Source organism: Tetrao urogallus, assembly GCF_951394365.1.
Source record: "Tetrao urogallus genome assembly, chromosome: 12".
In the NCBI taxonomy this organism is placed as follows: domain Eukaryota; kingdom Metazoa; phylum Chordata; class Aves; order Galliformes; family Phasianidae; genus Tetrao; species Tetrao urogallus.
The window spans coordinates 17,753,665-17,780,003 of NC_136825.1; the positions used below are offsets into that span (position 1 = coordinate 17,753,665).

A 26,339-nucleotide genomic window follows, 5' to 3' on the forward strand; every position below is an offset into this window, starting at 1 on the left:
CAAGCAGGTCCTCCTTGTAGCAGTGGGGTTGCAGCAAGCTCATTCTTTATGCCTGCTTTCCCCCAGGAGTCAGCAGAGAAGACCCCCAGCTGCCCACAGCCTCATCCACTGGGCACCCAGCCCACAGCCCTCACCCTTCTCCCCATCCTCACTCTACCACCCATCATCCAGGGAAGGACAGTGCTGGATGTTTAGTAGGTGCAACAAAGCAAAAGCTCCTGCAGCCCAAGTCAGCCTGGGGACACGGATTTTTAGGAGGCAGAAATGAGTAACGTGCTAAAAAAAACAAAGAACTGCCATGTAAAAAGTGATGAGCTGAAGAACAGGGACAAAGTGCATTGAAGTGGGAGAGGAAATTTTGGACAGGGATGTACTCTGGGGTGAGTCTGTTGCATCTGGATGTGGCCAAATTGTACACGGTGCTCAACCAGAGGGGACAGAACTGGCTATTTTATCCATATCTGGACAGCTGTAAGTCTGGCACTTATTAAAGAAATACTTGGGCCAGCAGCTGGGAGATGGTGGAGTCGCTGTAAGTTTGGAAGGTTTGCTTTCAGGTGACAGAGAGCGCAGAGAGGGATAAGCAGTGATGGCTCCTTCTTTTGGTGGGAAGTCTGTGGCCACTAAGAGAGGAATAAACATTCTGGGTGTGGGTTTGGTTGGCATTAGACTCAGAGCAGCCATAAAAGGCGTTATGGAGGGTGTCATCACCCATGCAAGCAATTGCACTGCACAGACTTGTCTGCTCCTGCTGCTGTCCTGCAAAGCAGCAGCTGGAGTAGAGCTGTCACGAACCAACAAGACTGGAGTTTCCTCTTTTCTTTCCAGGTTCCTTGAGGACAGCTGACACCAGCAAAAGGCTGAAGGACCAGGAATGGCTGCAGGCCAGCAGAGCTGGGGAAGGCAAGCAGCGAGCGAGCTTTGGAAGTGGCTGATGGCAGTGCAGGCATGCTGATGGCTCGGAATACAAAGCCTGGGGCCGGAGGATCTCTAATGTGCCCAGAGGAGACGCTGAGGGGAAGAGATGAAACTAATCTGGATAAGTCCAAAAAATCTGAATGTTGTCCGCATCGCCCCTTCTTTCCCCTGTATTTTATTGCTGACCGTGATGCCATACGGTATAGAACAGCCCTCTGCTCAGCTCGGGTCGCCTGCTCCCTCCCAGATCCTGGTTCACTGGCAGACTATGGCCACCCACGTGAAACATCCACTGAACGTCCATGACACGCGCACTGAGTTCATCTGATCAGTCACTTGGGTTCATTTTATGACGATGACTCAGGATGGGAAACGCGCTGTGTGGTGTGGAGTTACTGGGTGCCAAGGTGGCTTCAGGTCGGGTCACTGCTGTGCTGCTTAATGAAAGCTCATCAGTTTGAGCGCCCCGCCTGGCTGAACCTGGGCGGCCAAGCGCTGCCAAACCCCGACCGCTCCATTCGGCCCAGCGCGGCACCCTTAAAATGGCGGCTCCCAGCCCGGCTTCGCCCAGCCTGCGTCACGTGACCGTCGCGTCCCACCATTGCATCAGCCAGCGCGCGTCCTTCCCCTCGGCCGGGAGACATCTGGTGGGCGGGGCTTCCGCTGAGCGACGGCTCACGCAGCCAATCGGCGGCCGGCGCCCTGCTTTGCGGGTGCTGCGGCGGCCGGGCCGGGTGTGCGGAGCGAGGGGCGGCGGTGCCCGGCGAGGTAGGCCGGGGTCGGGCGGGGGACGCGGGCACGGGGCCGGGCAGCGCCGCGGGGGTCGAGGGTAACACCGGAGCCCGGAGCCTGGCTCTGGCGGCCTGCCGGGGCTGAGCCAGGGGAAAAGCTGCCTGAAGGCGGTTCGAGGATGCTGGGGTTGGGCCGGTATCGTGGGGGGTGATGAAGGCGGTGGCGTCTGAGAGCCTGCGCTCGTCCCCTCGCTCTGCACCAGCCCTGCCCCGTTCCGTCCTGCCTGCTTCGGACCCGCAGCCTCGGGATGGAGTCCGCGCTGACAGCGAGCCAGATCCGGCAGCGATTCATTGACTTCTTCAAGGAGAACCGGCACACCTACGTGCACTCCTCTTCCACCATCCCTCTGGATGACCCCACGCTGCTGTTCGCTAATGCCGGCATGAACCAGGTAGGATCCCAGCTCTGCTCCTTGCAGCTGCACCAGGGAGCTGTTTGCAGAGCCTTTGGAGTTGCCGGTTCCTTCCTAATAAACAACAGAGCTCATCGATTGTTTGTAAAACGACAAATGAGCAACGTGGTGAGCTGCAGGTGTCCCCATTCATTGCAGTGGGGTTGGACTGGATGGCCTTTAATGGCCTCTTCCAACTCAAACTGTGGTGCTGTGAAGCAGAGTTTAAAACCTCAGTGCGTTTACCCATCTTTTCTTAGCTGACTTCTTTCCAGCTGTGCTTGAGTTCACCTTGCAGGAGGTTCAGTTCTCCCTTCACCCATCAGTGCCTGCTCCCCGAGCAGAGCTGGTTTCCCATTGCTCTGGTTTCACTGAAATGAGGTTTGTATTTGGCTGCTTGCAGCCTGAAGTGTTCTCAAACACCAAGTAACTAGCAGAGCCTTCTGCTGCTTGTGTGGGAAATTAGCATTGTGTTCTCCATCTCTGGTCACAAAGAGGTGACTGTTGCATCTGCAGGAGTGCTATTGCAGAGTTGGCAGGGGAGGTTTCTGTGCCTCCAGGGCTGACAGTGCAGAGATGGGAGCGCTGCCAGTCTGCCCTCCTTGACCCTTTGGAGCACAGCTAGCACTGCAAATAGTTGCAGAGAGAATGCTGGCACAAATGACCACCAGCATCTCTAGGGAGCAGTTGGAGCTAGGCTGCTGGAGTGGTTTTTCTGGAGTTTTCCTCGTCTTTTTGGCAACTGGGAATCTGGCTGTTTTCAGTCCCTTTGGAAGTTCTGGGGCTTGCTGTGCTCCAGCCACGTGTGCTGGGTGCTGCATCCTCCTCGCATGCAGCAGACTGAAGGCTGTCTCTGAGACATCCAGGCCAGCAGTGCCATGATGCAGAAGATACTCAACGCCTTTGCCGTTGTTTTTAACATCTAAAACCAGGCCCTGAGTGCTTTCCTCAATTCCTCTTTTTTCTTTGCCCTCAGTTCAAACCCATCTTCCTCAACACCATCGACCCCTCGCACCCGCTCGCTAAGCTGAGCAGAGCCACCAACACTCAGAAGTGCATCCGAGCTGGGGGCAAGCACAACGACCTGGACGATGTGGGGAAGGATGTCTACCACCACACTTTCTTCGAGATGTTGGGCTCCTGGTCCTTTGGGGATTATTTCAAGGTAAAACAGGCTGAGCTGAAACACAAAGTCACATCTCTGTGAGCTCAGCGGAGTGTTTGCCAAGGGGGAGGAGGCTGTTCTGGCACAGAGGGGCTCCTAAGGTACACTTGGCTCCCCCAGCTCTGCAGAGCATTTTGTGATAAATTACTGAAGATTTACAAAACTGATTATATTGTATTAATGATGGCAGTTTGAAGTCGTCAGGTAGAAGTTTTAGTGGCTGTCCTGGAGCTGTGGTCATAAAATAGCAATATTCAAAAGCTTCTTGCTTGAGTGAGATTCATATTATGAAGGGATTATGAAGAATGCAGCATTATCAGCAGATTTCAAAGGCTTTTTTATGGTTTTTTGCTGAGGATTATAGGCTTTAACTTGATTTCACCTACAAAGCTATGTAAGGTGTGTTGTGTGACTTGTTTGCTACATGTACTGGTTTTCTTATTTCTTATGCCAAAGGTCTGAAAGCTCTGGATTGTTTCTTAGATAGCTGTCCTGGTCCAGTTAGGGCTGGTAGTACAGGAGGACCCCAGAAGAGACTGTGTGTGGAAGGTTTCTGCATGTTTGAATGATACTCTGGGTAGATCCTAGTCAGCCAGTACTCCAGCTGAGCAGGTACTGCATGCTGAAGAGAAGGCCTGTTTGCACTCACGTACTCAGCTCCTCTTTCCTTCTGCAGGAACTTGCATGTAAACTGGCACTGGACCTCCTCACCAAGGAGTTTGGCATCCCTGCAGAGAGACTCTACGTCACTTACTTTGGTGGAAATGAGGCTGCAGGACTGCAGCCAGACCTGGAGTGCAAGCAGATCTGGCTGGATTTGGGGTGAGGGGCCTTTAACTGAGAAAGCTTTGCGTTTTGATGAACAGCTGCCATCTGCCTTTCATCAGAGAAAGACGCCGTGTGCTGAGGCAGAGCGATTACAGAAGGAGGTTTTGAAAAACAGAAGCATCCCCAATAATGTTTGCAAGGTAGTAGAGCTGCAAAGCCACGAGGAAGTGGCTGATATTAGATGGAAGAGGCTGAGACTCAGGTCAAGCCCTGGAGTTTTCTTTGCAAAATCTCCTTTATAAGCTTAAGAACATAAGAAGTGCCCTGCTGTGTCAGATCGATGATCTGTCTGTGTGACAGCAGTTAAGATGCTGTTCAGGGAAAGCAGGCAAACCTGGTTGTGATCTGTTCACTTTTCTTCTCCTCCCAGCACTCGCAGTCAGTGGATCAAGTATGTTAGCAGGTCATTCATCCCTTCCCCTTGGTCTCTGCTTGGGGATGTGCTGCTTCAGCCTCAGTCTGGTTCTGTTTCGAGCCCTCTCTAACCCTCGGTTTCCCACTCAGTCTTGTCCTCTCCAGTCCTACTCTTGCTTGTGTTGATGTCAAAGATGCACCCGTGTTCTCAGTGGCAGCTTTGGTGGGGTGTTGTGTCCATGTCTGCCTTCCAGCCAGTACTCCTCAGAGGGGAGGTTAAACCTTAAAAGTTAGATTCTTGAATTGTCAGAGGCAGGCTGATCCAAAGAAGGAGTGGGCTGAGAGCTCTCTGTTGAGACTCCCTCACAGTTGGGCGACCTCCTGCCTTGCTGTAAGTCTCTTGTTCAGTAGGAGCCTCTTGTTACAGGCTGGCTGAGAGCAGGATTCTGCCTGGCAATATGAAGGATAACTTCTGGGAGATGGGTGACACAGGCCCCTGTGGCCCTTGCAGCGAGATCCACTATGACCGGATTGGGGACAGAGATGCTTCACACCTGGTCAACCAGGATGACCCCAACGTCCTGGAGATCTGGAATTTGGTGTTCATACAGTTCAACAGGTGAGTGAGAGCTGCTCCCCAATGCAGCAGCTGCTTGGCTGCGTTCCCAGTGCTCTAACCCAGGTGTTTCTGTACTGCTTTGCTGTTTGCTGGGGCCTTCTTCCTATACCTGCAAAGATCTTCAGCAATTTGGACGCTGTAGCAAGCTGAATTCTGGTCTTGCTCCACTGCCTCCATCTATGACAGCTTGTCTTTCTTTCTGTGTCTGGGCAGGGAAGCCGATGGGAGCCTGAAACCTCTTCCCAAGAAAAGTATTGACACTGGGATGGGTTTGGAACGACTGGTTTCCGTGCTGCAGAACAAGATGTCCAACTATGACACCGACCTTTTCCTTCCTTACTTTGAAGCCATCCAGAAGGTACAAACTGGGGAATCTGAGCCTGATCTCACTGCATCCATTGCCTGGATCCCTGGGGAGATGTGTGGGGCAGGTCAGGTTGGAATGGTTGTATCTGCAGGTCTCTGTTTTCCCAGTTACTGCCAGCCCTGTGGGTTTGTATTTTGCTGAGGGTAGGAGCTCTGGCTGGCCCAGTAGTTACTGCCTTGGGGGATATTTCCCAAGGAGAACAAGGGGCAGGAGTAGTGCAGCTTTCCCAGGTGTTTCTAGCAAACCGCATGCAGGCATTGCTTTGTTACAGCAGTGTTCTCTGGGGTACAGCTAGAAACACCCTGAAACAGGGAAGCTGGGACCGTCTCCCTCCTGGTAGAATTTGAAAGGTTTCTTGGCTGGGCAATGTATGTCAGACCAGAGTCTATCAGCCGGTGTGCAAAACAGATGTTTTCCCTCTTGATTCCCATTACGATGTGTCTCTCCCTCCCTCTTTTGTCCTGGTCTCAGTGGTGGATTAAGCTGCCTTTACCTCCCTCTGCTCCTTGATGTCCTTCAGCCCTGAGAACGCAGGCACTGTGCAGAGCTCTCTGTCTTCCCCCACTCCCTCCTTCCCAGAGGAGTGTGCCATCCCTGTGGGATGAGTTTGGCTTTCTGAGGTGCTTCCCTGTTGTTCTGCCCTGCTGCTGATCCCTGCGTTCTGCTCCCCACGCAGGGCACGGGTGCCAGGCCATACATGGGGCAGGTTGGTGCTGAGGATGCTGATGGCATAGACATGGCATACCGTGTGCTGGCAGACCACGCACGGACCATCACACTGGCCCTCTCTGATGGTGGCAGACCTGACAACACTGGCAGAGGGTAAGGAGGGAGCTGCTGCAGGGCTGCTGTGTCCGTTCTGTTCAGTGCAGGATCTGGTGTGTCTCTGGGAGGTCTGAATTCAGTGGGTAGCAAAGCATTAGTTCAGTGTATTGGAGTCCTTGGGGCAAGGTCCACCTGAAAAGCCAGGCCGTAGAGGTCTGAGCATTCTCATGACTCCTACAGAGAGGACTGCTGTGGACTGGTAGGCATGAAAGCTTGCTGAGTGCAGTACTGCTGTCAGAAAAGCAATTGGGCCGAGGGGATGTGCTGTGGGTACTGCTGGACTCGGGACTGACTCGAGCACACAGCAAATCTGAGCCGTGGGGCTGAGGACTGGGCAGGATCCCTGGTGCATCCTCTGAGAACAAATCAGAGGTGTGACACTTGCATTGAGGGGCTCTGCTGTTTTATCACTGAGAGGGCAGCAAGACCCTGACGCTGGCTGCCCACAGGCGGTGTGGATGCCCCATCCCTAACATCAAGGCCAGGTTATGTGGGGCCCCGGGGCAGCCTGATACAGTGGTTGGCAACCCTGCTTACGGCAGAGGGGTTGAAAGTAGATGATCTTTAAGGTCCGTTCCAACCCAAACCATTCTGTGATGGTATTTCCTAGCTATGTGCTGAGGCGGATCCTGCGCCGAGCCGTGCGTTACTCCCACGAGAAGCTCAGTGCCCCCAAGGGCTTCTTTGCCACGCTGGTGGACGTCGTGGTGCAGTCCCTGGTAAGTTCTTGCCCTGCTCTGCTGCGTCTGATGGCGTCGTCTGCTGAGGTGTGCAGATCTCCGTGCTGAATCCTCTTGGGTGTGCAGGGAGATGCCTTTCCTGAGCTGAAAAAGGACCCGGATATGGTGAAGGACATTATCAATGAAGAAGAGGATCAGTTCCTGAAAACGCTCAGCAGAGGACGTCGCATCCTGGACAGGAAGATCCAGAGCATGGGCGACAGTAAAACCATTCCTGGTGAGGCCGTGGCTTCAGATTGGAGGCACCAAAAGTCATTTATCGTGGAATAAATGGGCCTGAGGGCCGAGCTGGGCTGGGAATTGGGTGTTGGTGGAAAGTGTAGAGGGCAGAGCTGGAGTCATAGAATCATAGAATCACCAAGGTTGGAAACGACCTCAAAGCTCATCCAGTCCAACCGTTCGCCTATTCCCAATAGCTCCCACTAAACCATGTCCCTCAACACAACATCCAGCCTTTCCTTGAACACCCCCAGGCTCGGTGACTCCACCACCTCCCTGGGCATCCATTGCAGTGCCTGACCGCCCTTTCTGAAAAGTAATACTTCCTAAAGTCCAGCCTGAATCTCCCCTGCCGTAGCTTGAAACCATTCCCTCTGCACCTATCACTGATGACACGAGAGAAGAGTCAACAGATCACTGCTGTCTTCTCTGTCCTGCGTTCCCTTGCTCAGGTCTCTGAGCTGCACAGACACGACATGGCAGTGTGATCTCTGTGCCCAGGAGACTGTTAGTGAGGAGACTCTTTTGTGCTTGTGTCAGCCAGACCTGTTCATTGTCCTGCTGTAATGCAAAGCTCGTTGAGGAGCGGTGTCTGTGGAGCAGGAGTGCTGAACTGTCTGCTTTTTCCATGCAGGTGATACTGCCTGGCTGCTGTATGACACTTACGGTTTCCCTGTGGATCTCACTGGGCTGATAGCAGAGGAGAAAGGCCTTGTTGTGGACATGGAGGGCTTTGAGGAGGAGCGGAAGAACGCGCAGGTAGACAACAGCACCAGGGGTGGCTGGTCTGAGAGCGGGCAGGGAGGGCTCCCTTTGTTTTAATCTGCAGCTGTGAGTTCATGCTCCTTTCTCCAGGGGCCTGGAGCACTTTGGGAAGCTTTCCTAAGAGCTTTGGGAAAGATCAGGGCACAAGACCAGAGCTGTCATCCAGCAGTGCCACGGTTGGGTTTTCTTAAGCTTTGGTTCTTGTCATTGGCAGCTCAAGTCCCAGGGCAAGGGTGCCGGAGGGGAGGACCTCCTCATGCTGGACATCTATGCCATCGAAGAGCTCAGGGCCCGAGGGCTGGAGGTGACAGATGACTCGCCAAAATATGGTTATACCTCAGATCCCAGCGGTACCTACGGTATGAAAAAGCCCTCTCAGAACCGCCCTCTGCTGCCCAATCCTTTCCTCCCACATCTCCCTGGGAGGAGCTGCTTTGCCTTCCTGGGGCGTCTGACTTAACGAGGTCCCCTCTGGGTTCATCTTTCCTGGGTGGGACTGGAAATGTGTGCTGGGGAATAGTTGTGCAAGGAAGGGACAGAACACTGAAGAAAATCATCTTATCCAGTACTGCTGTAGTTCTTCCTCCATACCCCTTGCAACTGTAGCTCCTGCATTGGCTGAGAGGTGTTGCTGTGAATGAAGTTCTGCTCCTAAACAGTGTCTTGTTTCATTGACATTGCCTATTGTCTTCGGTGACAGATTTTGGGAGCCTTGTGGCCACAGTGAAAGCCATCCGCAGGGAGAAGAAGTTTGTGGAGGAGGTGTCCACTGGCCAGGAATGTGGGATAGTGCTTGACCGGACCTGCTTCTATGCTGAGCAGGGTGGGCAGATCTATGACCAGGGCTACATGGTCAAGGACGACGACAGCAGGGAGGATGTGAGTCTGCCTGAGAGCCTTTCACTAGTCTCAGCCTCACCTGCAGCCTAGGCAGCTGGGTGCAGAGGAGAAGGGGCCAAGTAAGCTCCAGCGATCTCCTGTCTTGGGTCAGGACCTGCACAGGTTTCCTTTTTGGGGTGCAGGATGGCACAGATGTGCTGGAGTTGGTTCTCCTTGCTTGGGAGGTTGCGCTGAACTCTGCTGCAGCATCAGGCTGTTGCTGTGCCATGGTGCCTGCGGTGATGGTGCTGGGGTGGCTGTGCTTTTAAGCTGAGGTGGGGACCTCTTTCAGCTCTGCATGGGGCATCTTGCTTTCCCATATGCCACACACCACTCCAGCTCTCACTTACACCTTTCCAGCTGCAGCTCGGGGCTTTGGGCAGGGCAGTGCATCTCCCTTAACCTGTCACTCCCTTTACTGGGTTTGTTTCCCTCTTTGTACAGAAAACTGAATTCACTGTGAAGAATGTGCAGGTCCGAGGAGGTTATGTGCTTCACATAGGGACTCTGTATGGAAGCTTGAAAGTGGGAGACCAGGTCCACCTGTCAATCGATGAGGTGAGTTAAGGCATGGCGTAACGTGGCTTTGTCTCTTGGCCCTTTTCTCCTTCCTGTGGAGCAGCGTGGCTGCTGCTTTGGAGGCCTGGAGGTCGGGTCCTGCTCTCCCTGCATGGTTCAGGTAAGCTGAGTCAGGGCCTCTCCTTCTGGGATCTGGCTTCCCCTTCCATGAGGCAGATAACACTGCTGGCTCAGCCACGCTCCGGGCTTTGCTGACCTGAGCAGGACCACACCTTTGGCCCTGAGCAGGGGGATGGAATGCGTGTGCAGCACCACTGTGTTGCTGATGACAGTGGAGAGCCTGGGCTGTCTGCCTTTCTCCAGGCATTGCTCCAGCAGGCTGAGCCTGATGAATGGAGCCCAGTCTGCAAAATGTGTTTCCCTTCTCTTTAGAGGCACCTCTGGAGCAAGAGAGAAGGCGTGTTGCAGGGACAGGCATACTGCTTTATCCCTGGCCTCTCTCCAGAAAAGCCCAGGCAGGGGAACAGGCAGGGAAAAGCTGTGTATAAACATAGAGGGGAATATCCTGCTCCTATAGCTGAGGCTCCAAGGCAGCAAGTTGTTTCTGGTGAAGCAGCACATCAGCCTGTACCTCCACAGCTGGAGGTGATCCTGGCTGTGCAGTGTGGGACCCCATCTAACAAGGCCTTTCTCCATCAGACCAGGCGGAGACCGGTCATGAGCAACCACACAGCCACCCACATCCTCAACTTCGCCCTGCGCTCAGTGCTGGGAGAAGCAGACCAGAGAGGGTCACTGGTGGCACCAGACAGGCTGAGGTTTGACTTCACAGCCAAGGGAGCCTTGTCCACACAGGAGATCAAGAAAGTTGAAGGCATCGCCAACCAGATGATCGAGGAGGCAAAGGTGGGTTGGTCAGCTGGAGGGGTCAGCTAGTTTGCTGGCCCCATCCTGCAGGAAGAATCCTGCCCTTTTCCTGGTGGATCTGTGCACTGCAGTGTCTGAACTGGGCTTGGTGGACAGCTGAGGCACCAGCTTTCAGTAGGAGTCTGGCTTGAATCCCATTCTTAATCTGCACACCCCTCCTTGGAGCTGAGCTGTGTGTGAGGTGTAACGTGGATAAGAGCTGCTTATGTTGCCATTTCCCCATTGTGTGAGGACAGAGAGGAAAACTCATTCCTTGGTCATCACCTCTTCCCACCAACCTTTTGTGGAGGGACCGTCTCCCTGTCTCTTTAATCCTTGGGTTTGGCTGGTATATGTATGCTTGTGAAAAAGATAGTGTAAGTGAAGTTTTCGGATGGCCTGGGATGCTGGAAGTGTGGCTCGGTGCTTCTGAGCTGCTGGTGCTGCACTGTGCAGATTTGCATTGCTTCAGGGGGTTTTGAGTGGGGAAAATTCCATGTACGTTCATCTGTTCCTTCCTTCCAAGCCCTGTCCAGCTTGGAATGGTTCCTTGCCTGTGCTAGTGTCACACTGTCTGCAGCTGCCAAGAAGCTTAGCAGAGCAGTTTAGAAGATCTGTCAGTTACACCGGGATCCCTGCAGCTCAACCAACCCCAGGTCAGGTGGAGCTTTTAGATCCCATTTAGGATCTTTCAGAGGAAGTCAGGATGGAAGCACAGGCCCTCGGTCGCATCTAACGGGACCAGCTCTCACCTGCATGCTTTTCCTTTGCTCTGCAGACTGTGTATGCCAAGGACTGCCCTCTCGCAGCAGCCAAAGCGATCCAAGGGCTGCGGGCAGTTTTTGATGAGACCTACCCCGATCCTGTCCGTGTGGTCTCTATTGGCATCCCTGTGGAGGAGCTGCTGGCCGACCCCTCCGGCCCTGCAGGCTCCATCACTTCCATCGAGTTCTGCGGAGGGACGTGAGTATCTGGAGGGACCAGGGAAGGTGGCAGGGGGGGGGGAAGCAGTCCCTGTGAAGCCTGAGCTTCTGAGGGCTGTAATGTGGTTGTGTGCTGGGCAAGGGAACTGCCTGCGTGCTGTCCCTGCCCCCACGCAGTGTCTGACAGCACTGGTGCTTGCCACCCTTCCCTCACTCTTAAGCTTTGAGTGGCAAGGTTGGGTTTTCTGTCTGTCCCTTGCTACTTCTCCCTGGCAGGGTGGTTTCCTGGTTTCCATGCTGAATCCTGCTGAGATGAGAAGCGGACTGGTCTGCTAACTCTCTCTTGTTGTGGGTCTCTTTCTGGGTTCTTTCTTAAGGCACCTGCAGAACTCTGGCCATGCTGGGCCCTTTGTGATTGTTTCAGAAGAAGCCATTGCTAAAGGCATCCGGAGGATAGTGGCAGTCACTGGGGCTGAAGCTCGGAAGGTAAGGGCAGGCAGGAGTTGTTCTCTTCTGGGAGGATCTTGGCAGTCCTTCTGGCAAGGGAGGGTGCAGCCAGAACGTGGCTCTGGGCAAGCACTGCCTGCATTGGCTCTGCTGCTTTCCTGGGGTTACTGAGCTCTGTGCCTGGTGCTGCTGCCTTCCTGACGCTTCTTTTGGGGGTGGCCTGGTAGCTCCCCCCACGTGACGTGACTCAAACTGTGTTCTGCCAGGCCCTCAGGAAGGTAGAGAGCCTCAAGAAATTGCTGTCAGCCCTGGATGCCAAGGTGAAGGTCCAGACAGCTCCCAACAAGGATGTGCAGAAGGAGATCACAGACCTCAGTGAGGTGAGGGTGGCAGCAGCGCTGGGTCCTTACTTGCTGGCACTGGGAGTTATTAATGAAGCCCAGGCTGTTTCCTGCTTCTCTGTCTCCTCCTCTGGGTCCTCTTTGTCTTGGTTACTCTCGTGGGGTTAATTGCTGGTGAATTTAAGTCTTGTGCCAACACTATTGTAGGACACAAGCTCAACAGAGGTCTCAGCCCTGTGTTCTTTGGGTTTGCAGCTCACACCTGAGCTTGCTGGATAGTGGGACAGGGGAGCTCAATCACTTTGAGGTTCATGAATGCAGTGCACCATGCCCTGCCTTCTGCCATGGGCACCCACACCTTTAACCCTCCCTTGTCCCGTTTTGCAGATGCTGGCCACTGCTGTTATCCCACAGTGGCAGAAAGATGAGCTGAGAGAAGCTGTTAAAGCACTGAAGAAGGTTATGGATGACCTGGACCGTGCAAGCAAAGCTGACATCCAGAAACGAGTGAGCTCTGGCTGGGGGTAAAAGACAGCATGGGAGGGCTGGTGGGGGCCGTCCTGGGAGCTCCAGTTTTGCACACTTGCAGAAGGGAGCTGAGCTGTGGCTCCTTCTATGCTTTGTTCCTTGCAAGATGGGATGCTTCTGAAGCTGGGTGCAGGGTAAGGCTGGTGCCTGGGTCTTCCTTTGGATCCCATTGGATTTTTCTGGAAGAGGAACCACGCACATCACTGTTGCTGCCTTGCAGAATGCATACCCTCCTCTGAGTGTGTGTTTGGCTTTTTTTTCCTAGCACTGCAGTGTGGGACTGCCTGAGGCTGAGCTGTGGGTGTGCTGGGACACTTGAGGGGCCTCTGCCTGCAGGGAACTCTGGTCTGGGTGGTTCTTGTATCCATGTGCACTGTTTGTCCTCAGGTACTGGAAAAGACAAAGCAAGTCATTGAGAGTCACCCTAACCAGCCACTAGTCATCATGGAAATGGAAAATGGGGCCTCAGCAAAGGTATGGGAAGGTCTGATTGCTCCTCTTTGTGCCTGAAGAGCAACTGGGGGGGCTCTATTTGCTCTTGGAGACAGTGCTGTGTTACAGAGGCATTAGGCCAGCTGCCAGCTCTGAGGAGGACATGAGGAAGAGAGAGAAAACGTCTGTAGTGTGCCATGTGTCCCAGCTCCTGGACTAACAAATGGGTTTGCATGGGTGGGTGGGTCTGAACCATTCCCTGAGCTTCCAAACCTGGTCAACTCTTTGAAAGGGCAGAAACAGCAGGACAAGAGGAAATGGTTTGAAGTTGAGGGAGGGAAGATTGAGGTTGGATGTCAGGGGGAAGTTCTGTGCTATGAGAGTGGTGAGGGGCTGGAACAGCTGCCCAGAGAGGCTGTGATGCCCCGTCCATCCCTGGAGGTGTTCAAGGCCAGGTTGGATGGGGCCCTGGGCAGCCTGGGCTGCTGTGAAATGTGGAGGTTGGTGGCCCTGCGTGTGGCAGGGGGTTGGAGCTTCGTGATCCTTGAGGTCCCTTCTAACCCTGGCCATTCTGTGATTCTGTGTGGTGAGGATTTCCTCTGTGGAAATGGCATTGGATTCCAGGTGAGACTCGTCCCAAAGGAGTCATGACAACAAAGTGCAGGGCTTAAATGTTGGAACAGCCACGCTGTAATGCCCTATTTAAACTTCCACTTTGGGAGCTTGATCTGGTGCTGTTTCATACTCCTCCATGGCTGTCCCCATCTCTGTGATGCTCTCAGCTGGGCTGGAGTGGTGGAAGGTGAACCACTGTGCCTCATTCCTCCTGCAGGCCCTGAACGAATCGCTGAAGCTCTTCAAGACTCACTCCCCCCAGACTGCCACCATGCTCTTTGCTGTGGATAACGAAGCAGGCAGGATCACCTGCCTGTGCCAGGTGCCCCAGGTCAGTGTGGGTGCTGCTGTGCCTTTCTCAGTGGCAGAAAGATGAGTCTCATACAATGCGACCACGTCGCCGTGGTGGATGAGAGCCACAGCTTTGTGGTACCGTGGTGCCGCCGGGGGATGGAGCAGGAGGGGAGAGGGGAGAGCTGGGGCTCAGGAGATGTGTATGAAAGAGCATCCCTCGCTGCCACCGAGGAGGTCGAGCTCCTTTTTTCCCTTTTCCTCTCCAGGAGACAGCGCAGAAGGGCCTGAAGGCCAACCAGTGGGTGCAGGAGGTCTCTGCTCTGATGGATGGCAAAGGTGGAGGGAAGGACATCTCAGCACAAGCCACAGGAAAAAACGTGGGCTGCCTGCAGGAGGCTCTCCGCCTGGCCACGGACTTTGCCAGGCTGCACCTGGGGGAGCTGAAAAACTGACGGAACCCCACGTCCCCTCTCCTTCCCCCTGCTTTGCTGTATGAGCCCCGCCTCCAATAAATCATAGAATCAATCAGGGCCGAAGGGGCGCTAAGCTCATCCAGCCTGGCCATCGGCGCTGCGCTGTCCCTCCCTGGGCGGCTGTGCCACCCCCGGCCGCTCTTCCTTCCCCCCTCGGCCGCTCAACGAACGCAGGCGCTGCGGAGCTGCCCGGGGGGGGCCGACCGAGGGCGGAGCGGAGCGGCCGGGGCTCCTCCTCCCTCCGCGCCCGCTTCCCCCGCCATGCCGCTGGATCACCGCCGCCTGCACGGCCCGGAGGACTCGCGGCCGCCGGAGCTTTGGGCGGCGCAGCCCCGCGACGGAGGAGGAGGAGGAGGAGAGGAGGACGAGGAGAGCGGAGCGGCGCCGCGGGATCCCTGCGCGCTTCGGCCGCTGTTCGCCCGCGCGGGGCTGCTGAGCCAGGCGGAAGGCTCCGCGTACGTGGAGCTGAGCGGCGGCACGAAGGTGCTGTGCGCCGCCTGGGGACCGCGGGAGGCGGCCGAGCCGGGGGGGGCGGTGGGAGCGGGGCGGCTGCTGTGCGATTTCCGGCGGGCTCCTTTCTGCGCCCGCGGGGCCCGGCCCAGACCCGGGGGGGCGGCGGAGCGGGAGGCGGAGCGGGAAGCGGCGGCGGCGCTGCGGGAGGCGTTGGAGCCGGCGGTGCGGCTGTCCCGGTACCCGCGGGCGAGGCTGGTCGTCAGCGCGTTGCTGCTGCAGGACGGCGGCTCGGCCCTGGCCGCCGCCGTCAGCGCCGCGTCCCTCGCGTTGGCCGACGCGGGGGTGGAGATGTACGATTTGGCCGTGGGCTGCGCGCTGTGCCGCCCGCCGCCCGGCGACCGCGACGGCTCCGCGGCGGGGCCGTGGCTGCTGCAGCCCGGGGAGGCCGAGGAGCGCGGTTCCGCCGCCCGCCTGACGGTGGCGCTGTTGCCCGCCCTCAACCAGGTGTCGGCGGTGCTGGGCGGCGGCCGCGGGGGGGAGCCCGAGGGCTGGGCGGCGGCGCTGCGGCTGGGCGTGGAGGGCTGCCAGCGCCTTTACCCCGTGCTGCGGCACTGCCTGCTGCGCGCCGCGCGGCGCCGGGACGGGGCGTGAGGTGCGGGGCCTCGGGGAGCTCCGGAACGCGGCCGGGGGCGGACGTGGTGGTGCCCGAGTCCCCCGGGAGCCGCCCTTGGTGCCACCGGAGACCCCATGAACAGCGCACGGTGACGCTGAGCCCGGTGGGTTTGTCTGAGCCGCTCCTCGCGCTGCCAAAGACGCCCCAGGAGTGCCAGCAGGGACCCCCGGAGCTGCTCTTGATGTCGTCGATGATCTCGAGCCACCCCTGATGCAACCAGAGCCGCTGCTGGTGCCATCGCCGACCCTCTGGAGCCACCCTCGGTGCCATCGGTGACCTCTGGAGCTGCTCTTGGTGTTGCCAGAGACCCCCAAGGCCTTACCTGAGCCACCCCTCACGCCATTGGAGCCCCCCAGGACTGCCATCGAGACCCACCAAGCTGCCCCCGGTGCCATCTGAGAGGCTTACCTGAGACCGACAGAGACCCCCTGGACTGCTTTCAATGCCACCACAGACCCTCAGAGCTGCCCCTGCTGCCAGCAGAGACCCTTGGGGCCTCCTCAAACCACCCTCAGTACCAGCAGAGACCCCAGACCCAACCTGGTGCTGCCAGAGACACCAAGACATCCCCCCCCACCACATCCCGGCACCTCATGCCTCATTGACTGCTGCCTACGGCACTCCAGGGCGGGAGGACAGGTTGTGTTGTGTTGTTTTGGGTTTGTACAATAAAATTGTTCTGTTTTGTTTTTTTCCTGGTGAGTTCTGCCTGCTGACATCCCCACAAAGCTCCGGGGTGGAGCTGGGGGCTGACCCTGCTGTGCCCCCATTCAAACATCAGCACTGGGGGTACACCTGAAGCCGAATAACCAGAGGAAAGAAATACAAATGGTTGTTTTTTTTCCTTTCCAGCACAATACACTCTTTCGCCGGAGCAAATGAGAAATACAGAACAACTTCCTACCAGTAAGAGGAGGACGACCTCAAAACGGGAGGCACAGACATGTAGGGAGAGGGATGGAGGCACAAATTCCCCAGGCAGAGGTGGCCGGGGGGGATTCCCGCTATGGTGGCAAAGAATGGGAGTCCTTAGGGACACCGTTAAGAGAAACCCACTGGTGAGGGTGGGCTGGGCTCCATGCCACACCACCGGGTGCCCTGTGCTGCTGGTATCAGTGTGGCCATCTGTGTCCTCACCACTGCCCAGGAGGCTCTGTTGTGCGTGGGGAGCTCATCTGGCCTGTGTTGTGCTCAGGGGATGGAGGGCTTGGGTGTGAACCCTGGGTCAGTGGGATGCTTTACGCACTGGGGAGGATCGGGGACACCACAGATCTCAGCTCCGGGCTAACGATCCTTCAGGGTGTGGAGCTTCTGCCCTCCCACTCTCCACTCTCTCTCTTTACATAGCAAAACAAGAGGGATAAAAAAAAAAACAACGGGCACTCAAACACAAAGACTTCTCTCACCACGGCTGGCCAACGCAGGGCACGGGGCTGCTGGCACTGGTGGTGGGAATATGAGTGCAGGAAGAACTGGGCACCAGCCTGGCACCTGCCGGGAGCCTCCAAAGGGATGCAGAGATGGGGCAGGAGCTGCGGGGCTCCGGCATCCCCACTACTGGCTCCCCTCGTGGTCCGAGGTGTGGGCCTTCATCTGCAAAGGGAAATCCTGGGCTGCATCCAGAGCCTGATCCCTGCAAAGCCCTGGCAGCAGTCGGCCATCGCCTTACCATCATCTCCTCCGTGTCTGTGCTCTCCTCAGTGCTGTCCGTGTTGCGCCCATCCCCTCCGCTGCCCTCCTTGCCCCGTGAGCTCGCACCCAGCGGGGGTGATGCCGAGCCCACCTCTGCCTTCTTCTTCTCACTCTCCTTGCACCCTGCAGGGACAGTAGGGGCTCAGGGTGCCCATGCGGAACACCCAGAGCGGATGAGGGAATGGGGAATGTCTCCGTGGGGTCTGGACGTGCCGTGCATGGCAGCATCCCTCACCCGAGAGCCGCTCCCTGCGCTGGTCCATGCGCTCCAGGCTCTCCAGCAGGCTGTCCACCCGCTCCTTGATCTGGCTCAGCTCCCCCTTGATGGAATGCAGCTCCTCGGCTCTCACTGTGGGAGCGGAGCCCTCAGCATCCCATGGGATCAGCACCCAGCACCCTGCAGGGTACCTGGGGCCACCACGTCCCACTCACGTTTCGTCCGTGTCCCCGTGGAGCTGGCGCTGCTCCGCGCCCCGTGCTGGGGGCTGGGGCTGCTTGTGCCTCCTGCTCTTGCGTGCGTTCTCCTGGCCTTGACGGGGATGCGGTTAATGAGGGGTGGGATCTTCTGGTACTCATACACCCTGCAGGGGCACAAAACGGCACAACAACTTGCTCTAAGGGGGCTTCTCAGGGGCGGAAGTGGGGGACAGGGATACCAGGACCCTCGTGTCACCGCCCCGCACTCACCGGTATGGGAAGTCATCCCTGTAGAGGTTGTAGTCCAGGTCGCAGGTGCTGCTGCAGGAGGGGATGGAGGACAACAAGTCAGCACGTGCAGCACTGCGGGGCAGGGACACCTTCCTGCCACACATCCCCATCCCTGCAGAAGGCTCTGAGATGAGGGTTTGTGTTTGGAGCACAGTCACCGCCTCGCCATGTGCTGCTGCTGCTTGGCAGCGCGACCCAGAGCTGCTCCACAGAGCATCCCATGGGATGGGCAATGGCTGCTGCATTCTGGTGGCCACTGGGGCCACGGTCCCTGCCCTGCCAGCACCGCATCCCTGCACGGCCCCAGTGCCATAGCAACGGGCAGAGCAATTAATTCCATCCAGAAGCTCTCTAACGAGACGGAGCCCGGCGCTGACTCTGGGTCACAGAATCACACAATCGTGAAGGTTGGAGAAGATCACTAAAATCCCCAGGGTCGACCCCAGCCCGCCCTCACCGTGCTCACTGCCCACGTCCCTCAGTGCCACATCCCCTCAGCTCTGGGACACCCCCAGGGACGGGGGCTCCCCCACCTCCCTGGGCAGCTTTGCCAGCGTTCATTCCAAGAAGGAATTGTTCCCAATGCCCAACCTGAACCTCCCCCCCGGCACAATTGGAGCCATCACCTCTTGGCCACGTGCCATACGTGCAGTACCCAGCACGAACAGGGGACCCCCCAAGAGCCAGGGATGGGGAGCTGCCCCAGGGGTGGGACCTGCTCCAGGGATGGGGACCCGTCCTGCTGCTGCTGGTGGCTCCATCCCTATGCGGTGCTGCAGGGGTGCCGTGCCCTCAGGCTGTCAGCTAAGGTACCTCATTGTAAAAACCATGGAGCTCTTCTTACGGGTAGAAGAATCATGGAATCATAGAAGAAGCCTCCAAACCCTTCAGTGAGGTGGGTTTGGGGCTCAGACGGGACCCCCCAGGAGCTGCTCACGGGGACCCACAGATGCACAAGTTGCCCATGCACTGGCACTCACGGGTACAGGCTGCTGCTGTATGGCCTCTTTTGGCCCAACCTGACCCGGCTCGGCTTTGCCTCCCTGGCCATGTCCAGATCTGCAGGGAGAAAGAGCAGGGCCGTGAGTGATGGAAAAACCCAAACTCACCACCAGGAACCCCAGCAGACGGCTCCTGTCCTTGCTGAAGGAGCTCCAGCCCAGAGGTGCTCCAGATGTGCTTCGCTGCTCCCAGAAATGGGTGTCTTTCTGCAAATTGCCCACTGTTCTCTTCCCATCATCATCACCGTGCCCATGGTGGCTTGTCCCAACCAACCTTACCATCCTGCCTGTCCCGTGGGTGTCCCAACTCTATCATCGCCCTGCCCAGTTTTCCACAGGTGTCCCAACCATCACCACCATGCCTGGATGTCCCACAGATGATTCCTTCTGCTTGCAGATGGCTCCCATAGGGCTTGCTGCACTGCTTGCTTTCAAGTGTGCCCCCACGTCCCCAGCATCCCCCAGCAGCTCAATGCCTGTCATGGAGCCACATGAGGGCATCGCAAAGGGAGCTTGTAGACACTTGCTCTCATGTGACACAGCAGTGGGACCATCCTCGGGGGCAGAAGACCAGGGTCAGCTGGGCTCCACCACCCCTAGGACACCAGCCCCGTGCTGGGGCTCCTGCCCTGAACCAGGTATCTCAGTACTGGAGGGGACATCCATGTCCTGGGAGCATCCTGGTACTGGGAGGATGTCCCTGTACCGGGTGATAACGGTGATGTCCCAGTAGCAGAGGATATCCCTGTTTTGGGGAGCAATGGGCACAGGGGAGCATCCCAGAGCTGGAGGACATCCCTGTCCTGGGGTTGATGGTGTGGGGACATCCCAGTGCTGGAGAGCATCCCCATCCAGCAGAGGGATGGGAGGTGGGGAGCAGGACACAGAAAGCATCTGAGCGCTGGGACGAATGGACATCCCGAACCTGGAGGAAATCTGTCTGCTGGGGAGGAACAGATAGCAGGGAAGTACCTTCGTAGGGGAGGACATCTGTGGTTTGGGGGTTGGTGGGGACATCCCGGTACCCTGCCCTGCGGAGGACAACACGGGAGCATCCCGGTACCGGAGGACAGCCCAGCTGCGGATGCCCATTTCCCACATCCCCATCCCGGTGCCCGCGCTCCCATCCCCGTACTCACACCTCCACCCGTCCCGACCGCTCAGAGCGCTCATGGCTCCGTCCTCAGCCCCGGTCCCGGCCCGAGCGGCCCCGACCCGAGCGCACCTCCCCGGGCCGTACCACGCGGCCGCCGATCCGACAGGGGGAACGGCCCGAACCACCGCGCCGCCGGGGGGAGCGAGCGGCCCCAGCGATGCGTGCGTTCGGGATGCGCAGGGACAGCCCCGTGCCTCGGTTTCCCAAGCAGGGAAAGCTCAGAGTGTCCGGATCTGGGGGAGGAAAAATTCCTCCTGAATTCATCTATTGGAGCTGGAGGTCTCGAGATCCGGGTGGTGAAGGACCCAGGTGGGAGAAAAGAAAAGAGGACGAGTGGCTCTTCCAAACGGAGAGAGGGCTTTATTATCCCGGCCACGAGGAAGCTGCAGTGCCCAGCCCTCACCCCGAGCCGTGCCGAGGTCTGTGTCACCCAGAAGTCCCCTTGGCAGCTCACCTGGACGCCCGCAGGCTGGGCATCTCCCCGCCCCAACAGCTGTCACAGGTGGTGACAGAGGAAGGCAAGGAGCAGCTTTGGGATGCTGACACACAGCGCACGCCCTTCTCTGCCGGTCCCAGTGCCACATCTGTCCCACAGCCTGGAGATACCTGCTCAGGGGGCCCACTGCCATCGGGAGATGTGCTCCTGGGCTGCATGGGAAGCATGTCAGGGTACTCCTGCATGCTGTGCACATGGGGGACCCGAGGGCTGTGGCCACGCGCTCACCGAACTGGCAGATGTAGCGGTTTCGGGTCTTGCAGCGTTGGTCGTTCCAGTTGAAAGCAGCTGCTGCCTGCATCTCCACGCAGTTCCCAAATCTGTGCGGGAAAGGAGGGGGACAGGGTGGTGCCACAGAGGTCATCACGTCTCCCGTGGGAGCTGGGCACCTACCCCTGGTTGTCTGGCTGCCCAAAAGCAAAGCTGGTGAAGGCAGAAGGATCTCCCGTGTCCCAGCGGAACGAAGCCTTGGATGTCTTGTAGGTGAGACCTGGAGAGCCAGAGGGGTGAGGTGTCCATTAGTGGGGTGGGATGTGCATCAGAAGGGTTGGATATTCATCATGGGGGGTGGGATGTCCACCGGGAGGTTGAGATGACCAAGAGAAGAGTGGGATGTTCGTTAGAGAGATGGGATGTCCTCTAGGGCAGTGCAATTTCCATTCAAGGTGTGGGATGTCCACCAGCACCCTGACACCACACCACCCCTCAGCAGCACACAGGACTCACCAATCCAGAAGTTACAGGTATCAAAGTCGTTGTCCATCACCCTGTTGCTGCTCTCCAGGCGGCTGAGGTAGAAGGCCAGGATATCCTGCACCTTCTGGTTCCTGATCTGAGCCAGCATAGCCCCTTTCTCCTAGAGGGAAGCCAAGGAGTCAGCAAGCAGCTCAAATCTGTCCTCTGCTCTCCAGCTGAAACCCCTGGACTCAGCTATGGGGTTTCAGGTGTTCTGGGAGGGCCCAGTTCACCTGACACTTGGCTTTGGCCCCATAGTACGTGTCAGCCTCGGGGGAAATGGTGAAGCAGTCACCGTCGATCCTCACATCGCAGGCATGGAAAGGGAATGGGACCCTGGCTGCGGGCACAGGGGGGCACAGGTGGGTGCTGGGGCAAAGGGACCCCCCGGCGGGCACAGCCCCCACTCACTGCCGCACTCAGCACCGCCATAGCCAGCATCACAGAGGCAGGAGCATTCCTCCTGCCGGAACTTCCCGTGGATGCACCGCACGCTGCACCGCACTGCCAAAGAAGCAGGGAATTAGGCTGTGCAGGGCAGCCAGCCCTGAAGCCGTGCCCCTTTCCACAGCACCACACTGAGCAGCCCAGCCGTGCACATGCACCATGCACAAAGCAGGCAAATGCACGCGCTGCACTGACCATGCACACACTGACCAATATTGCTCGCAAATGCACAGCACCAGCCACGCACATGCGTGCACTGCAGTGACCAATCTCACGCAGCACCAACTCTGCTCGTGCATGCACAGCGGCAACCACTCGTGGGCATGCACTGCACTGACTTTGCACATGCATGGGCTGCACCAAGCATGCGTGCACTGCATTGAGCTTGCACATGGATGCTCCACACCGTGCATGGATGGACAGCATTGATCATGCACAGACGTGCATCACTCACTCCTATGCACTGCACTCACCCCACACACACAGTGATCTGGCTTGCATGGCCACTCAGGCCCTGCGCTGCCTGCATCCAGCTTGTTCTTTGTCCTCCGTGGGCACCGTGGGCACCGCTCACCTTGGCAGAAGCGCCCAGTGTAGCCGGGGGCACAGGCACACTGGCAGCTGCTGACGTTGAGGCGTGCACCGTTCCTGCAGCTCATGCGACACGGGTTCCTGGGGACCTCTGGGCAAACACATGGGGGGGCACACGGCCATCAGGGAGCTGTAGGGCTGGGCCGAGGAGTTGAGGGTTGCAGGGACTTACCGCAGAGTCCACCGCCGTGGTCCCAGGACTTGAAGCAGCCTGAGAGGCTGGCGGTGCACAGCGAGCACCAGGGCCCATGCTGGTAGGGGGCGATGGGGGCTCCGGCCAGTTCCCAGTTCCCCCTGCCCAGGGAGGGAGATGGGAGGCACCCCCAGCTCAGTGCCGCAGTGGGGTGGGCACGCCTACTCAGCATAAGCCCCGCCCCTTCTGGGGAATAGACCCCGCCCTTTCTGCTGAGCTCCACCCACACGGTGGAGCCCCGCCCACTCGTGACACGAACCCACGCCCATTGGCCGAACCCACGCGCTCATAGCACAAAGCCACGCCCACTCATCGCAACCCCCCGCCCACTCGGCACAAAGCCACGTCCATCGGCTGAGCCCCCGCCCACTCGTAGCACAAAGCCACGCCCCCTCCAGTCGGCCACGCCCCCTTACCCAGGTGAGTAGGCGCAGGCAAAGGCCTGGTTGTGGCCCCGGCTCCCGGCACACAGCTGCCTGCCGCAGCCCAGCCGCCGTGCAGTGGCCCACACCAGCTACGGGACAGCGCACCATCACCCTCCGCCACCTCTGCCCCCCACCTGCGCCCCCCCGGTTCCCATCCCACCTGGGTGTAATGGCGGCAGGTGGCATTACCAGCACAGCGTGCCGCTCCATGGTCGTAGCGTCGGCCCTCGGCGAACCAGCGCTCCAGCAGCTCGACGAAGCCCCCGGCACCCACCGGCATCAAGGCCTCGCTCCAGCCAAGCTGTGGGGCTGGAGGAGGAGCGGGGCTCTCCAGGCAGCCTGCCACCCGTGCTACCGCCAGCTGTGCCAGCTCCTCGCTCCACTCCTGCTGGGACACCGGGCTGGGGGCACTGGTGGGCAACGGCAGATCGTGGAGGCACCCAGGGGATGCCTGAGGACTCCAGGAATTGAGTGGGGGCCACCAGGGGATGTTGGGTGACCAGGAGATGTTTGGGAACATCTGTAGCCCTCCACCAGGGACTACTATAATAGATGAGCAGGGAATGTTGGGTGACCACCAGAGTCACTGGCAGATGACTGGGAACCACTCGGATGTACCTGGAGACCAGGGGATGACTGGGGATCACAAGGAGATGATTGAGAACCATCAAGAGATGTTTGGGGACCGTCAGGACACGGTTGACCACCAGGAGACCACAAGAAGATGATTTGGGACAACTGAGAGTTGACTGAGGACCGCTAGGACATGACTGAGCACTAGAGGATGAGTGGGGACTACCAGGGAATGACTGGGGACCACAAGGAGATGATTGGGGACCACCAGGAAGGACATTGGGCAATCATCAGGAGATAACTGTGGACCACTAGGACGTCTGACCATCAGGGGGACAAATGGGGACCACAAAAAGATGACTGGGGACAATTGAAAGTTGACTGGGGACCACAAGGACAGGACTAGTGGTCATCATGGTCTAGTGGTTGGTGACCCTGCCCGTGGAAGGGGGTTGAAACTAGGTGATCTTTGAGGTCCTTTTCAACCCAGGCCATTCTATGGTTCTATGGTGCTATGGTTCTATGGTTCTATGGTGCTATGGTTCTATGGTTCTATGGTGCTATGGTTCTATGGTGTATGGTTCTGTGGTTCTATGGTGCTATGGTTCTATGGTATATGGTGCTATGGTTCTATGGTTCTGTGGTTCTATGGTTCTGTGGTTCTATGGTTCTGTGGTTCTATGGTTCTATGTTTCTATGGTTCTGTGGTGCTATGGTTCTATGGTATATGGTGCTATGGTTCTATGGTTCTGTGGTTCTATGGTTCTGTGGTTCTATGGTGCTATGGTTCTATGGTTCTACGGTTCTATGTTTCTATGGTGCTATGGTGCTATGGTTCTATGGTTCTATGGTTCTATGGTGCTATGGTTCTATGGTTCTATGGTTCTATGGTGCTATGGTTCTATGGTTCTGTGGTTCTATGGTGCTATGGTGCTATGGTTCTATGGTTCTGTGGTTCTGTGGTTCTATGGTTCTATGGTTCTATGGTTCTGTGGTGCTATGGTTCTATGGTTCTGTGGTTCTATGGTGCTATGGTTCTATGGTTCTATGGTTCTATGGTGCTATGGTTCTATGGTTCTGTGGTTCTATGGTGCTATGGTTCTGTGGTTCTATGGTTCTATGTTTCTATGGTTCTATGGTTCTATGGTTCTATGGTTCTGTGGTTCTGTGGTTCTATGGTGCTATGGTTCTATGGTTCTGTGGTTCTATGGTGCTATGGTGCTATGGTTCTATGATTCTGTGGTGCTATGGTTCTATGGTGCTATGGTTCTATGGTGCTATGGTTCTATGGTGCTATGGTTCTATGGTGCTATGGTGCTATGGTGCTATGGTTCTATGGTTCTATGGTTCTATGGTTCTGTGGTTCTGTGGTGCTATGGTTCTATGGTTCTGTGGTTCTATGGTTCTATGGTTCTATGATTGGCCACCAGAGAATTAAGGGGAAGCACCAAGAGGTGGCTGAGGACCACCAGGGAGGATGTTGGGAAACCATCAGGAGATGACTGGAAACAGCTGGGATGTGCCTGGGGACCAACAGCAAATGGTTGGGGACCACGAGGAGATGGTTGGGGAATGCTGGGTAACCATCAGGAGATGACTGTGGACCACCAGGGAATGTCGGGCAACCGAAAGATGATTGAGGACAACCAGGAGATGACTGGTGACCATCAACAGATATAGGGTAAGCATTGGGACCTCAGAGAATCAGTCCTTGGTGCATGCTGGATCTGGCAGAGGCAGGGCTGGGGCACTCACCAACTTCTGCATGTTGGCCGCAGGCGGATGCACTTTGCTCCTCAGCTTGTTGTGCAGAGAGAGTACCAGGAATGTCTCCTTCTCGCTGAGAGCTGCAGAGGGCAAGGGGCAGCTGGGGATGGGGCCGGACGGGTTGCCGGTCCCATGCGGCAGCCTGGGTTATGGGAAGGCACCCGGGTCTCCATGGAGACCAGAGGGGAGTGAAGGAAGCACAGGAGCACAAAGGGGACAGGGGCTGGGGGGTAGCAGAGACTGCCAGGAATGCACCCGATCCTCGGGTGGGGGGGGGGGGGGTTCGGCACAGCACTGCCTTCATCGTGCTGCACTTGTCACCAGCCCAGAGCCCATCCCCAGCCCCACATCCCCATCCCCAGCCCCACATCCCTATCTCCAGCCCCACAACCTCATCACCACCCCAGCCCCTTGCCTGTTTAGGTACGGGGCAGGGGAACATCCACCCCATTCCTTTGGGAATGACGCTCAGGGCTCCCAAGCTGCTTTTTGCCCTGATGTGAGCAGAAAGCCCCCCCCACCCCCTCTTTCCATTACCTCGGGGTCCTGGAGCCAGTGGGGACAGCTTCTCCGACTCACCCACCCTCCAGGCCAGGCAGGCCAGCAGCACCAGCAGCAGGCCAGCCAGACCCCTGCTGTCCTCCATGCTCACCAACGGGAGGACTGGAGAGGGAAGGGAGGATTTGGGGAGGGACGAGCCAGTCCTGCGTGCCTGCGTGTCTGCTTCCAAGATTTGATCCTATTCAGGACTTCAGACAGGCGCTGCTGGTCAGCTTGAACAAAAGGTTGACGGGTGAGTAATAGCTCTGTCAAAACAGTCCCAGGCGCTGGAGACAGCTCGGGGGGCCCCTCGGTCCCAGCCCCGCTACCGCAATGGGGTCAGGATCGCAGGCACTGGGCATCGCCCCCCAGCCTCACCGCCTGTTTTCCTCCTGCTCCATGAATTAAACATGCTGGGGAGGTAATGCACACTGCTGGGGAGGGAGCTGTGGGCACAAGGCCAAATTCCCGCTCCAGTGAGCTGGGCAACGCGGATATGGGGTGGGCGACGGTGGGAGGGATGCTCGGGGTTGGGCAGGGGGCCCAGAA

The 26,339-nt window shown here is 57.4% G+C and overlaps 4 protein-coding genes across 4 annotated transcripts; 2 read left to right on the forward strand and 2 right to left on the reverse strand.

Moving 5' to 3' along the window:
• Nucleotides 1–1,957: 1,957 nt before the first annotated feature.
• On the forward strand, nucleotides 1,958–14,319 carry AARS1 (alanyl-tRNA synthetase 1; the record flags this gene model as incomplete). Its single annotated transcript, XM_079541657.1, has 20 exons — nucleotides 1,958–2,101; nucleotides 3,078–3,266; nucleotides 3,943–4,088; nucleotides 4,876–5,067; nucleotides 5,281–5,425; nucleotides 6,111–6,256; nucleotides 6,870–6,978; nucleotides 7,066–7,216; nucleotides 7,853–7,977; nucleotides 8,198–8,342; nucleotides 8,684–8,862; nucleotides 9,307–9,420; nucleotides 10,081–10,287; nucleotides 11,066–11,250; nucleotides 11,588–11,696; nucleotides 11,924–12,037; nucleotides 12,386–12,505; nucleotides 12,914–13,000; nucleotides 13,791–13,904; nucleotides 14,134–14,319. The coding sequence occupies 20 exons, from the start codon at nucleotides 1,958–1,960 to the stop codon at nucleotides 14,317–14,319; spliced, it is 2,907 nt and encodes a 968-aa protein (XP_079397783.1).
• Nucleotides 14,320–14,601: 282 nt separating this feature from the next.
• EXOSC6 (exosome component 6) lies at nucleotides 14,602–15,444 on the forward strand (the record flags this gene model as incomplete). Its single annotated transcript, XM_079541471.1, has 1 exon — nucleotides 14,602–15,444. One exon carries the CDS (start codon nucleotides 14,602–14,604, stop codon nucleotides 15,442–15,444), a length of 843 nt encoding a protein of 280 aa, XP_079397597.1.
• A 1,576-nt stretch (nucleotides 15,445–17,020) lies between these two features.
• On the reverse strand, nucleotides 17,021–20,040 carry LOC306951127 (RNA-binding Raly-like protein; the record flags this gene model as incomplete). Its single annotated transcript, XM_079541556.1, has 7 exons — nucleotides 17,021–17,059; nucleotides 17,136–17,281; nucleotides 17,394–17,507; nucleotides 17,591–17,739; nucleotides 17,846–17,896; nucleotides 18,847–18,925; nucleotides 20,007–20,040. 7 exons carry the CDS (start codon nucleotides 20,038–20,040, stop codon nucleotides 17,021–17,023), a joined length of 612 nt encoding a protein of 203 aa, XP_079397682.1.
• Nucleotides 20,041–20,633: 593 nt separating this feature from the next.
• On the reverse strand, nucleotides 20,634–25,896 carry LOC306950943 (C-type lectin domain family 18 member A-like; the record flags this gene model as incomplete). The annotated part of the gene is made up of 12 exons (XM_079541337.1): nucleotides 20,634–20,671; nucleotides 20,748–20,839; nucleotides 20,913–21,009; nucleotides 21,246–21,375; nucleotides 21,488–21,594; nucleotides 21,666–21,758; nucleotides 22,276–22,383; nucleotides 22,465–22,586; nucleotides 22,902–22,999; nucleotides 23,071–23,295; nucleotides 25,239–25,330; nucleotides 25,788–25,896. 12 exons carry the CDS (start codon nucleotides 25,894–25,896, stop codon nucleotides 20,634–20,636), a joined length of 1,311 nt encoding a protein of 436 aa, XP_079397463.1.
• Nucleotides 25,897–26,339: the final 443 nt, after the last annotated feature.